General features: G+C 36.5%; 3 protein-coding genes across 3 annotated transcripts; 2 read left to right on the top strand and 1 right to left on the bottom strand.

Moving 5' to 3' along the window:
- The first annotated feature begins 501 nt into the window (after positions 1-501).
- On the top strand, positions 502-1,805 carry LOC105204658 (BET1 homolog). Its single transcript, XM_011173824.3, has 4 exons — positions 502-831; positions 908-1,047; positions 1,119-1,285; positions 1,369-1,805. The coding sequence occupies exons 2-4, from the start codon at positions 1,029-1,031 to the stop codon at positions 1,522-1,524; spliced, it is 342 nt and encodes a 113-aa protein (XP_011172126.1). The 5' UTR covers positions 502-831; positions 908-1,028; the 3' UTR covers positions 1,525-1,805.
- A 2,822-nt stretch (positions 1,806-4,627) lies between these two features.
- On the top strand, positions 4,628-6,516 carry LOC105204656 (probable ribosome production factor 1). The gene is made up of 3 exons (XM_011173818.3): positions 4,628-5,340; positions 5,703-5,967; positions 6,236-6,516. Exons 1-3 carry the CDS (start codon positions 4,764-4,766, stop codon positions 6,411-6,413), a joined length of 1,020 nt encoding a protein of 339 aa, XP_011172120.1. The 5' UTR covers positions 4,628-4,763; the 3' UTR covers positions 6,414-6,516.
- On the bottom strand, positions 6,476-8,862 carry LOC105195037 (THUMP domain-containing protein 3). The gene is made up of 7 exons (XM_026132085.2): positions 8,665-8,862; positions 8,452-8,564; positions 7,833-8,364; positions 7,514-7,692; positions 7,129-7,308; positions 6,895-7,029; positions 6,476-6,798 (listed from the first exon to the last, which is right to left on the bottom strand). Exons 1-7 carry the CDS (start codon positions 8,750-8,752, stop codon positions 6,586-6,588), a joined length of 1,440 nt encoding a protein of 479 aa, XP_025987870.1. The 5' UTR covers positions 8,753-8,862; the 3' UTR covers positions 6,476-6,585.
- Between the last annotated feature and the right edge of the window lie 3,853 nt (positions 8,863-12,715).

The raw sequence follows: 12,715 nt of genomic DNA, 5'->3' as shown, positions 1-12,715 counted from the left end.
TCTATATACATATAACAATCTCTCAACAAGAAAAAAATAATACTAAAGATATTATAGATTTTAAACAATTTTTAATAGTGTTAAAGTTAATTGCTGAGTATTGATATTATCTATTGTAGATATAAATTTTTCTTTTCTAATATAATAGAACAGTTTATAATTACTTACGAAATATCAAGATTATAATAAATTATAAAATTAATATTATAAAGTAACTGTTCTAACATGCGAAATTCCATAAGATTGTCAATTTCTCTGCCCAAAATCGGGGATTCATTTTTAACCGAGACAAATAAACGTTAACGAAGGTTCATGCCTATTTCCACCAACGCAGATTAACTTTGATATTAGTTTAACTTACTCTTTATCTTTCTTTAGTTCTTGGAAAAAATAAATCGGAAAAAAAAGTAAGCTAAACTCAGTTAATTTACATTGGTGGACATGGGTATTAAGGTAGTTGTGGAATGCCACAAATGCGCTAAACTGGTTCAGCGATTTAAACTTTGGTTAACTCGAGCTCGCTCGAGCCACGAGCTAACCGTGAATTGTGAAACCGGGCCACTTGTGACCTAGCATTAACTCAATTTTCTCATCGCTCGATGTACATACGAACACTTGTATTCTCTGTTACACGTCACTACGATCGTGACGTTGATATTTATTGACATATATTTTCTATTCTCTGGCTATCTATACTTTCTGTATAACTGGTAAATTGCAAACGTGTATTTGAGGTTATATTTCTATATAGATATTTTCAGATAAAGTATCATAGTTTAATGCAGCTTGCTTGATTAACATATTTATACTGAAATTATTATTGTTAACTGGGTAAGTCTATTTTATTATAAATACATTTATATAAAAATAAATAATTACGCTAACCCTACAATACATATTTTTCCAGATAAGAAAAAAAGGTTGAAATACCTCACGAGTTCCTCAAGGTATTTCATAGCTAGGACAATAATTTTTTTCTACATCTGTTCATCTGCTAAGCTATCAAGATTGCTAACAAAACTAATAAAATGCGACGTACTCATTCAGGTAAGTTGACATCTGTTAGCAAATGCATCATGATAAATTCTTACGTTATAACATAATGTTCACTTTTTCAGGGGGTTATGGCTACGAGCCATTGCCAAGTACATCTACTCACAATACCATGGAGGATGAAAACGAAAGAATGACTGAAGAGCTGAGAGATAAAATTCATGCCTTAAAATCATTATCTATTGACATTGGTACTGAAGTAAAATATCAAGACAAAGTGCTAAGAGGCATGGTTAGTAAACTCTTTTCTAATGCACACTTGATATAATTTTGCATGTTATCTTAAACAAAAACTAATACAAATTTATATGTTAGGATGATGATTTTGAAAGGACAAGTGGTTCCTTGTCTGGTTCTGTGTCACGTGTTTTACGTCTGGCAAAGGCAGGCCATAATTATTATATCTTATATTTGTTCCTCTTTTCCATAGCGGTATTCTTCGTTTTGTGGATAGTTTTAAAGTTTAAATGATTGTACATAAGATCTATAATTAAGGTGATATGTATATAAAACATAAGTATTAGGGTGTATATTTTAAATAAGTTATTCAATTAGCCTGAATTATTTGCATTATATCGCATCATATGAAAAACTATTCTCATTTTATAACATATGCGTTGTTACATCATATATATGACAAAATGATTCAAGATAAATAGGGAGAAATGGCATTCTAGAAACAGAGAAATAAATATATTTTTTACAGTTATGTTACTATGAGGAATTGAATTTATAAATAACAAAAGCAGAAATCAATTGTATTTTTTTTATGCTCTCTTTTTATTATTTACTTTTATTTCACATGATATTTGCAGAGAGAAGCCAGTACTCATGCCCACGATTTAACTAATACAATTTTTCGAGATTCGAGACGCCATCTCTACAACGCGGACATACACTACGATGCCAAGGTATGAACAAGTTACATCTCGGAAAGCATATTGCTCGACTATTGGCATGCCTGACGAAAGGAGCGCCGAACGCGAATACACGAACTTCAAATCGTTCCCAACCTAACGCTTTTCGCGCCACTGACTGATTCGTCTCGTCGCACTATATCGACGATAATTTACGCGAATGCAATGAAGACAATGCACGAATAACAAATTGTAGGGACAAACACAAATACAAATTGACTCACCGTTCGCAGCTGATCGCTCCGTCTAGGTTCGTCTCGGTCGCAGCTCTCGAACATACGTTGGAGATCATAGGTTATCTTCACGACGATTCTTCTCGATTCACACTTGGCATGACACTTCGTTTTCGATACTCCCGGTACTCACACGCGTCAAAAACTCGGGATACGGAACAATGGAGAATGAAGTACGTGATAAAATGTGCGACGCTAACCTTGCGCCATCCCGACTGATCAACCGTTGCCACCACAACGCCGATTGCGGTGGCTATACACTTAGCGGAGATAAACAAACTCGCGGAAACACGACCGAGAACAAATCACTTGTCATACAATGTACAATATCCGCGATACTTTGTTGGACGCTCCCGAGACTAAACAATCGCCGTGTTGTTGCTTGTTGTGCCCTTTCGTTCTCTCTTAATTCCAATAAACCGACGACGGCGTCCGAAAGATAGAAATGTCGTTAACTTCATATTGACATCGCACGGATACGACACGAGTCAAATCAAAAACCGAAATGAGGCTGCCCGTGCCGTTTGAAAATATATACTAGCGACACGCTTGCAACGATAACAGCGAGCACGTAAATTTTGCGAGATCGAAACGCAATTAAACGCACTTCGAAGCGTCACTGCACTCCGTTATTTGATTACATGTAATCCATCATACAAATCGCGAGCGCGATCCAACAACTTTGCACGCGAAAACGCCATAGCCGAATTACGGCAAGCGTTCAAACACTTCGGTCGCTCAAAAAGCGATAGTCGAATGTGATTGGTCGGATTTGCGAATGAGAATTAATGAAAACCAATCACGTTTAATCTCTCAAGGCGCAAGCTAGCCGCTTTGTCGTGACGTCTGCTGTCAAATAATCGGTACGCGTTTGAATTTTATTGTCTTTCTGAGTGAAACATCGTTGCTTGTTAAATCAAAATCACAAAACATTAATCTAGAATTTTGATATTTTTCTCAGAAGATGCAAAACGCGATTGAACGCGACACGACTTCGCACCATGCATCGTATCCGACACGACAAATGTTGGCACTTTACTTCATTCTTTCAACACTCCATGGCATTCTCGAAACACTCGCTTGCATTCTAAACTCGCAAGAGATGACGAGAATGCGAGTTAAAATGCGTCGCGACGCCTCGCGACTACGCAGCGTCCTGCCTGACCGACCGACTGAGGCGTACTGCGTAGCGACGTGGCAGCGCCAGCGCCACTGCGCCGCTACGCAGTGCCAGCCTGCCGGTAAGGGTCGGCCAGTCGGAAGGTCAGGCAGGATGGCGCGACGTCGCTACGTGTCGTGGCATATTTCAACTCGCATTTTCGTTGTCCCCTACGAGTTTACGATACTAACGAGTGTTTTGAAAATACCGTGGAGTGTTGAAAGAATGAAATAAAGTGTTGGGCGTTCGTGTCAACATTTGTCGTGTCGGATACGATGCATGGTGCGAAGTTGTGTTGCGTTCAATCGTGTTTCGCATCTTCTGAGAAGAATACCAAAATTCTAGATTAATGTTTCGTTGTAATTTTTGTTTAACAGGCAACGATATTTCACTCAGAAAGACAATAAAATTCAAACGCGTACCGATTATTTAACAACAGACGTCACGACAACTGGCTAGCTTGCGCCTTGAGAGATTAAACGTGATTGGTTTTCATTAATTCTCATTCGCAAATCCGACCAATTACGTTCGACTATCGCTTGTTAAGCGACCAAAGTGTTTGAACGCTTGCCGTAGTTCGGCTATGGCGCTTTCGCGTGCGGAGTTGTTGGATCGCTCTCGCGATTTATGTGACGGATTACGTGTAATCAAATAACGGAGTGCAGTGACACTTCGAAGTGCGTTTAATTGCGTTTTCATCTTGCGAGATTTACGTGCTAACTGTTGTCGTTGCAAGCGTGTTGCTAGTGTATATTTCCGAACGACACGGGCAGCCTCAGCTTGGTTTCCGATCAGCTTCTGATTCGACTCGCGTCGTATCCGTGCGTCGTCGATATCAAGTGAACGAGTGTTTCGAGAATGGAGTATCGAAAGTGAAGTGAAGTGTCGGGCGTTCGTGCCAATTTAAGTGTGATTCAAGAGGAGGATTGTGAGAAAAATTTTGGATGAACTCGATCGAACGTTCGAGCTGTGACCGAGACGGAGCTAGACGGAGCTGGACGGAGTGAGCAGCGGCGAACGGTGAGTCAATTTGTACTTTGTACATATTTGTCTTTACAATTTGGTATTTGCGCCTCGTCTCCATTGCATTTGCGTAAATTATCGTCGGTACAGTGCGACGAAACGATTCATTGAATCAATCGCGCAAAAGCGGTTAGGAACGATTTGAAGTTGACAATTCGTGTATACAGCGCGCTCGGCGCTTCCTTCGCCAGGTGTGCCAATAGTCGGGCTTCGTAGTGTATGTCCACGTTGTAGAGATGGCGTCTCGAAAAATCGTGGAGGTGGCCTCAGGTTTCTCTCCAGTAAACGTGTGGTATTTCTAGAATTGATAGGTTAGAATTACAGTTTCTCTCACGTGTTGTCTTGTACGTTTACGATTTTAATAAAAAGTTCTACAAGATGAAGATTAAAAATTTGCGAAAGAATCCTCTGTGTCGGCCCAGAGAAGAAAATGACGTACCGAATGATCAACCGAGTACTTCGACTAATAAAACTTCCGAAGTTTTGCTGCCGTCTGATAGTAATTTTAATCACATCAAATGCAAAGCGGTGAGGTATCAGAAATGCCAGGAATTGATGAAGGAACGAGCAAAAGCGAAGAAAGCGGCAAAGAAAGTCAGGATACAGGAGGGTGCTCCGAAACAGGTGCCACATACTTTAGAGAGTCTACGAGAAAAGGATGAAACTATGATAGTAGGTAGTTTGGATGATGAGGCGAATAAGGAGCTCAAAGTTGATTGTGAGCATGACGAATTTGCTGCTTACTACAGGCAGGAGTATGAACCTAAGGTCCTCATTACATACGCTGATAATCCAAACAGAAAAACAAGAATTTTTGGTAGAGAACTGACGAGAATTATTCCTAATTCTATTTCACTGTATAGAAATCGTTCTGGTGTTAAGAAGATTGTCAAGAGTGCTACTGCCAGAAACTTTACAGATGTAGTAATCGTTAACGAGGATCAATGTAAACCAAGTATCCTTTATATAAAATCATAATGCTAATTTTTTTAATTTTACTAAATTAGTATCTATGGTACACACAGCATCATTAATGCCTAGCCATCTTAAGTTAGCAACATTCTTATTTTTATTTAGGATATGTTATGTGCACTATAGAAAACCCACAACTCAACTAACTTAAGAGGCATTAATGACACTGTGTACAATACAGTTTTTGAATTATAAATTGATAAGAAATTATAGAAGAAACTAAATTTTTTAAGAAGTGATTCAATGTTGCTTGATAAATTTATATTATAGGACATTTAAAATATTAGGCTGATGTTAAATTAAATGTATTTTTATTTTGAAATTTTCCTTACATAAATATGTTAGATGGCATGTTGGTCATTCATTTGCCAGATGGCCCTACTGCACACTTCAAGCTCAGTAATGTCAAAATAACAACAGATTTAAAACGTAGCCATAAAGAGATTACAGAACACAGACCTGAAGTTATACTCAATAACTTCACTACACGCTTAGGCTTTACCATTGGCAGAATGCTAGGAGCATTATTTCATTATCAGCCACAGTTTAAAGGAAGGAGAGTGGTAACATTTCACAATCAAAGAGATTACATATTTTTCAGGCATCACAGGTATTTTTATGACAGTTTTAATTGTTAATGGATTCTACAAATTTTGTTGAAATATTGAAAATTATATAACTCTGTACATATATAAAAGTATCAATTAAAATAAAATTTATTTTATGAATTCTTTAAATGAATAATATTAATTTTATATAGGTTTTTCATTTTTTATATTTTATTAATCACAAATTTATATAAAATTATGAAATTTATAAAATAGTGAGAATTAACAATGTAAATCTTGTATCTGAATCTAATAAGAATTATCTTGCAGATACGAATTTAATCTTCAGGCTAAAAAAGCGAAATTACGAGAATTAGGTCCAAGATTTACTCTGAAGTTAAGATCGCTGCAACATGGAACGTTCGACAGTAAATATGGCGATTACGAGTGGATCATACAAGGTCGCAGACACGCCATGGAAACGAGCAGAAGAAAATTCTTCTTGTAAATTCTTGTGTTCTATATATCAGAATTATGAGGGAAATAATTTGTTGAAAAAAATTAATCATATTTATATGCCAAACACGTAAATAAACTTTTATTAATCTTAATTCTCTCTGTCTCTCTCTCATCGTACAAAAATATAAATTTATATCATAACACTTATGTAAGCGAAATATCTAATCAGCCAAAGTTTTTTTAGTTGATTTAGTAGACGAGTTTTTACCGTCTCTCGGATAATTATGCTTTCCATATGGTTTAGTCACACGAGGTTTGAAAGAACGAAGAGATACTTGAGTGCGGTTTAAAACATAAACTACAGCTGGAAGACCTCCTACGTTTACACCAATTATCTTTATTACCCAAAATAAATCGCCAGCTGCCATTAAAGCCTAAAATAATAGAATTTGTCGTTAAATCATAATAAAATGTTTCATTTTTCTTCTTTAAAATTTTAGTTTTTACATATAATGGTAATAAAGACTTACATCTTTAAAGTTACATCTATCATAGGTGAGTAAAATTATTCTTCCATTTAGTTTTACTATACGACCGAGTTCTAGCAAAAATTCCTTGTAAAAAACTTTGTTATGTGACTTATTTCCACTTCTTTTACCAAAAGGCTGCAAAAAGTTAAGAAAATTATTTTTTTGTAAAAAGGATGTAAAAATATTTAAAAGTTGATTGTAAAGACGCAACAAAATTTTTAGATATTGTTGTACCATGTCAGTAACAATAATATCAACAAAAGAATCTTTGAATGGCAATTTTGAAGCAGTCCATTGTACGAGATCTATTTTACATCCAACTGTTGAAGCATCCATGTTTGACTTTGTTCTATTCACAGCTCTAGAATCGTTGTCACCGCATAAGACATATGAGTCTGGATAAGCTAGTGTTGCCTGAAAATTTATGGAAATAAAAATCCCTGAATTATATTAATTTTATCGTTATATATATATATATATATATATATATATATAATATGCAATACCTCTATATATATATATTGCATATTATATATATTATATATATATATATATATATATATATATATATATAATTTTATCGTTATATATATATATATATATATATAATATGCAATACCTCTATAGGAATGGAGCCTCCTCCACACATAGGATCTATTATTATCTCTCCTGGCTTAGGTTTTGCCAATTTTAGTAAATTATAACATATAGTTGATCTAAGGGTAGTTGGTCCAAAACTTATAATGTTTCTATTATGCTTAGATTTGTGCGTCACACGTAAGTGAGTTGTTAGTTCAGCTAAAACATTAAAAAATAAATATATTAATTAGTTTATCATTATTAACACATAGTTAATTGATCCTTGAAGATACTGTTATAAAATTTGATATATATTTCTTATTGAAACTTTTTAGTCTATTGATTCTCATTTTTCGTACCATCTATCAATTTGCAGACAATTTCTAGGTGATACGTGGATAAGTCAACTAGCCAATGAAACTTGTCTTGCAATACTTCTCCAATAACCCCAGCAACATCCTTAGATTCAACTACATGTTTGCCACTCCTCTCACATGTTACTCTATATTTAAGTATATCGCTTTCCTTGGATTGTGAAGGATCTTGTCCCCTCTTTTTCCCTTTTTCTTCTTTCATCTCTGATACATCCCAGTCAAAGGGATCTTTTTCTTCCTGTTCTTTGTTACGTAGCTTTAACATCTCTGCTTTGACTATTAGGTTTTGTTCTTTAGCTGCAGAATATTCTTCAATTGTTGGATAAAGTTTTCCCTTAAAATCTGTTGCGCATTTCCATGCCTCAAGAGTTTTTTTCCATCTATCATCTGAGTTTGAGAATATATTTAAGTTATAACTCCTTATACATTGTAAATCTGATTCTTTATCCTTGGTAAACGACAAAGTTCCGTTATCAGCGACTATGAATATATGATCTATCGATCTCATTTGTTGAACCTACAATTTTTGTGGCAAAACCGTAATATAAACATGATTCTCGTGCTCATATTAAAAAAAAATAATCTGAATTGTGTGGAAGAGTACTTTTGGAAACTGGTCCCAATCAATGTTGAAGTAGATTCTTCCGCGTTGCTTAACCACCCGAACATCTTTGTTTAATTTCTCTCTGCATTCATCGATCGCTTCCCATTCGAAACCTGCGATTAGAAACGAAATCGATCGTTTATTGTAGGTTATGTTTAAGAAACACGTGAATTTCTCTTTATCTTGCGGATGGGTTTACAAATAATTTTGTACCTGTGTCCACAGTAGCTCCGATCGTGAAAATATTGTCCTTTTCAATAGACTCTGCAAAGAGTTCGCTTACAGATTCGCAGGCACTCATAGCTGCACTGTTACTTTGTTGATCCTCGAAGAAAATGTGTACCGTTCCGTACGTTTACCTGAGAACCTGAGGCTACGGCCGCAACAGTGCTACACGCACACATACGCGCGCGCAACATTGTTGCGCATGGCTTGATTTTAATTTGTTTTTTGTTATTGACAAGAGTTGTTAGAAAAATTTGAAGGAAAATTAAAACTGTAATTAATTTGAGCTTCAATCTCGTAATAATTATATTAATATTTGCAAACAGACTTTTTAATAATTATATACATAAAAGACGATCATTATTGATATTTCAAGATATCAAAGTAAAATTTTTTTAATTTAAATATTTTTTTATTTATTTACTTGTATTATTAATATGAGATAATATTGCAAAAAGTAATGTTCAAATTAAAATTTTATAAATTTTAATGTCAAGATTTTGTTTTAATTTTCCTCATTTCTATTTTCCTAATTCTATAAATTAAATTTCCCGTTGGAAATTATGAGGAATATAATTGAATAAAATTAATAATATTAGAAATGCACAAATCAATCGTCAAGCGCTAAGGTGAACGACACGATGTCTCTTCAATAAACAATTAAGATGAACAGATATTGCAATGACATCCAACCTAGAGGCAGATGCTTCATTTAACGGCAGTTATATCAAAAGTATTTTTGGTATGTGCAGTTGCATAAACTCGCACGTTGCGACGGACGTTGTAAATGGATCTGCATCGGATATGCAGACGACGCGACGTTATACCTTTTCGCGCTGTCAACTAACGTGACCGCGTCCGGCAGCGCCGAGAGCGCTTTCCCGTGTTTTAATCTATTTCATTAATTAATGAAAATTACTCTGACACTCGCGACCTGTACATATCCCGCCTCTACGACGACGGACAATAAAATCGATGCTATTTTATGATGCCAATAGGAGATGTCGCATGCCACTGAAGCGCAGATCGAGCGCGCTATTGTTAGTTCGCAAGCATAATTTTGCAATTAATTAAAAATTAATCTGACGCGGGACATTCGATAAAACCGAAATATACAATAACGTTTCGCAAATCTTTTTTTAATCTTAGAACGGCACCTGTCAAGTTAAAAGAAAAAAGTATTAAATTATTTGAATTATTTACTTTAATTTATTTTTTCCTCTTGGACGATATATTTTTATTATTATTCTGCCATTTGATAGATTAATTCGATATTATTGTATAAACAGCGATGGAATATTTTGTGAGTTAAGAACCATTTTTATGTTATTTTTATCCTCGAGAGAGAGAGAGAGAGAGAGAGAGAGAGAGAGAGAGAGAGAGATTCAAAGTTTTAAGTGGCAAAATATATATTACTAATTCCACGTAAATAAGCATGCAATATATCGTTCGTAAAGTAATTTAAAATAATTTACGGAATATTAGCAACGTGCATCCTCCGTTTAACGCGCTGTTATTATTTAGAGCCGGATAATTATATCCGGAGCGGATTGCATTCTTTTTTTCCGATCGCGATCTTTATGTAGCTCGGCTCATTCAAGGTTCAGGCTTGCAGCGCGGTTCAATAACCCTTTACCGTGGCGCATGAATATTCAGCGAAAGCGCAATGGGCGTCCATCGTAAGTGCCAATTTCAACTTTGTATACCGCGCACCGTGTCTCTATGACTGAAATCCAGTTCCTCCACTTGGAGCCGGACCGGACGGCTGGACGTTCGCGACGTGAAGGCTCATATTTCAGTCGGTCATCGTAAGGCACCAAATGTCAAACGCACAGACAGACCGCGAAGGGAGATACGCGAGACGCGAGGCGTCGTGCAGCCCAGTGCAGCCGGCTATAAATCAGCTCGCCAATTCTCGGTTCCCCGATTTTTCCTCTCGCGTTTCCTCCTGCCTCCTACCTCCTACCTCCTACCTCTTACCTTCTGTGGCTTCGTACGAGCGATATAATACAAACAATATAAAGACTCGTCTTGTTTAACGCGATATCCTACGGAAGATATCCGTGGAAGTTTCCTTACTCGGTTTTAACAGGTAACGTCGCAACGATTACGTTAAATCTCAAAGTTGTCGCGCTAATTTAATATCGGTAAGATATATAACGGATTCAACGTCGAGTCATCTCACGTCGCGCGAGCGATCCACCTAGTGTCATCTATCTTGAATGCTAATTTGCATTAGCCCCGACGTACGTCGTCTTTGGATAAATATATCTAATATAGTTATACGCCCTTAAGTGAGAATAATCTATGAACTTAGGATCTTTCCACGTGCGAATCTTCAGCAGATTTTAATAATAGATCACGTCATTCGATCAATGAGAAGTTAATATTCAAACAGACGTAGTAGTACTTCTTGAATATAACACGAGGGACTTATTTTAAAAATCGTTTTTAAAACGTTCAATTTTAACAAAAAATTAATAAAATTTTTGATATGGAAACTTTATGGAATGTAATTTAATATTTTTATTATAACACAAATAATAATTTTTTATTTTTATCTAGTCGATGTTAAAATCGATCGAATTAGCTAACAAACAAGTTAGATATGCGCCACGAGTGCATTAATGTCGGAATCGTTAACTGTGACGGAACAAACACTGCTAATATTTCAACGGGATTAACAATTACCGAAATAAATAAGAAATTGATGCATTTCTTCACCTTCGTCCTCCTCCCTCATGTCCTCAGCATCCGAAGCAGGCAGTGGGCGCGCGAACTGGGACACGTGGAAATAAATACGTAATGTCAATGATATTCATAGACAATCGATCGGTATCCCGAAATTAGATTCATCATCACGGATGGCAAATGGCGGCGCCAGAGAAAAAGAGAGGGATAGAGAGCAAGAAAAGGTGGAAATCCAGCGCGGCGACGGAGTCTGCATCTTCTTCGATTCTCTCGGGTCATTTCGGGTCGAAAGTTCGCCAGGGCACGGCTTCCCTATACATAGAAGTAACCAGGCTGCTCCTCCTGCTCGTGCTTCTGCTACTGCCGATACTGCTGTTGATGCTGATGTTGATGCTGATGGTGATGCTGCTTCTGCTGCTGCCGCTGATGCTGCTGCCACCTCCGCCGCCGCCGCCGCCGCTGCTCGTCTTTCTCTTTCGCTCTTCCTCTCCGCGCCGCATGGCATCCCGCGGGCTGACAGGTGAAGCCGGGCACCTGAAATATTCATCGGACGCTAGGTTGAACGAGGCGCGACCGAACGTCAATCTGTCAACCTGCTTCCAGCTCGCTATGTATCCACGTATGTATCCGCGAATCCTGCACTCCCGTCTGTGTGCATTCAGATATGAGGCGCGCGTGTATACTCGATTATTCGCGACACACACACATATCGAAGCACGGACGCCCCTCCTCCCTCCTCCCGCTCCGCTCTGGTTATATTGGCAATTATATGAAAAGATGAGATCGATTCAGCGACGAATGCAAATTTCACAATCGCGAACGTGCCTGACGGCCGCGAGTCGCATATGCATATCATTTTTGCGCTTCGTCCGCCTCGTCGTTGTCCGAGAGATGACAATTGTATCAAATGTTTAAGAGATCTCTTTTGTTATATTACTTATTATTATTTGCCAATTTATCAATTGATTTGTAGCAAATATGCAATTTAATATAGTTTCTATATTTATTTTTACACATAAAATCTTTAAGAAATTGGAGATGAAAATTTTCATTTTCATTTGCATTATTCAAGATTTCTTTTAGCTAAAATTATAATTGAGAATTTAAGCTAAATACAGACGCACATTTGATTTAAATACTTAAGATAAAGAGTAACTCAAAATAATCTTGCTGCTAAAATCGTGGTTTCAAAAATAACTATAAATAACGAATTTGTTATAATAAAATTTAAACAACTGCATATTATGCACGTTTATCTAATGAAATTACTCACTCTTGTCTTTCAAATGTCATAGTGAACAATATATAGTTATTTTACTATTCAATCTTTTCACGTGATATGTAATAA

This window comes from Solenopsis invicta, chromosome 3, assembly GCF_016802725.1.
Source record: "Solenopsis invicta isolate M01_SB chromosome 3, UNIL_Sinv_3.0, whole genome shotgun sequence".
Lineage (NCBI taxonomy): Eukaryota > Metazoa > Arthropoda > Insecta > Hymenoptera > Formicidae > Solenopsis > Solenopsis invicta.
The sequence above is the reverse complement of the archived record's forward strand: the minus strand, read 5'-3'. Positions and strand labels throughout refer to the sequence as shown.

Excerpts from the sequence above, each read along its gene's own strand:
- LOC105195037 (XM_026132085.2), bottom strand. The coding sequence starts at position 8,752 with ATGAGTGCCTGCGAATCTGTAAGCGAACTCTTTGCAGAGTCTATTGAA. Across the intron at positions 7,030-7,128 it reads ATATTATTGTTACTGACATG|CCTTTTGGTAAAAGAAGTGG; the intron begins GTACAACAATAT and ends AACTTTTTGCAG. Across the intron at positions 6,799-6,894 it reads ATAGATGTAACTTTAAAGAT|GCTTTAATGGCAGCTGGCGA; the intron begins GTAAGTCTTTAT and ends CTATTATTTTAG.
- LOC105204658 (XM_011173824.3), top strand. Across the intron at positions 1,286-1,368 it reads ACAAAGTGCTAAGAGGCATG|GATGATGATTTTGAAAGGAC; the intron begins GTTAGTAAACTC and ends TTTATATGTTAG.
- LOC105204656 (XM_011173818.3), top strand. The coding sequence starts at position 4,764 with ATGAAGATTAAAAATTTGCGAAAGAATCCTCTGTGTCGGCCCAGAGAA. Across the intron at positions 5,341-5,702 it reads CGAGGATCAATGTAAACCAA|ATGGCATGTTGGTCATTCAT; the intron begins GTATCCTTTATA and ends TAAATATGTTAG. Across the intron at positions 5,968-6,235 it reads ATATTTTTCAGGCATCACAG|ATACGAATTTAATCTTCAGG; the intron begins GTATTTTTATGA and ends ATTATCTTGCAG.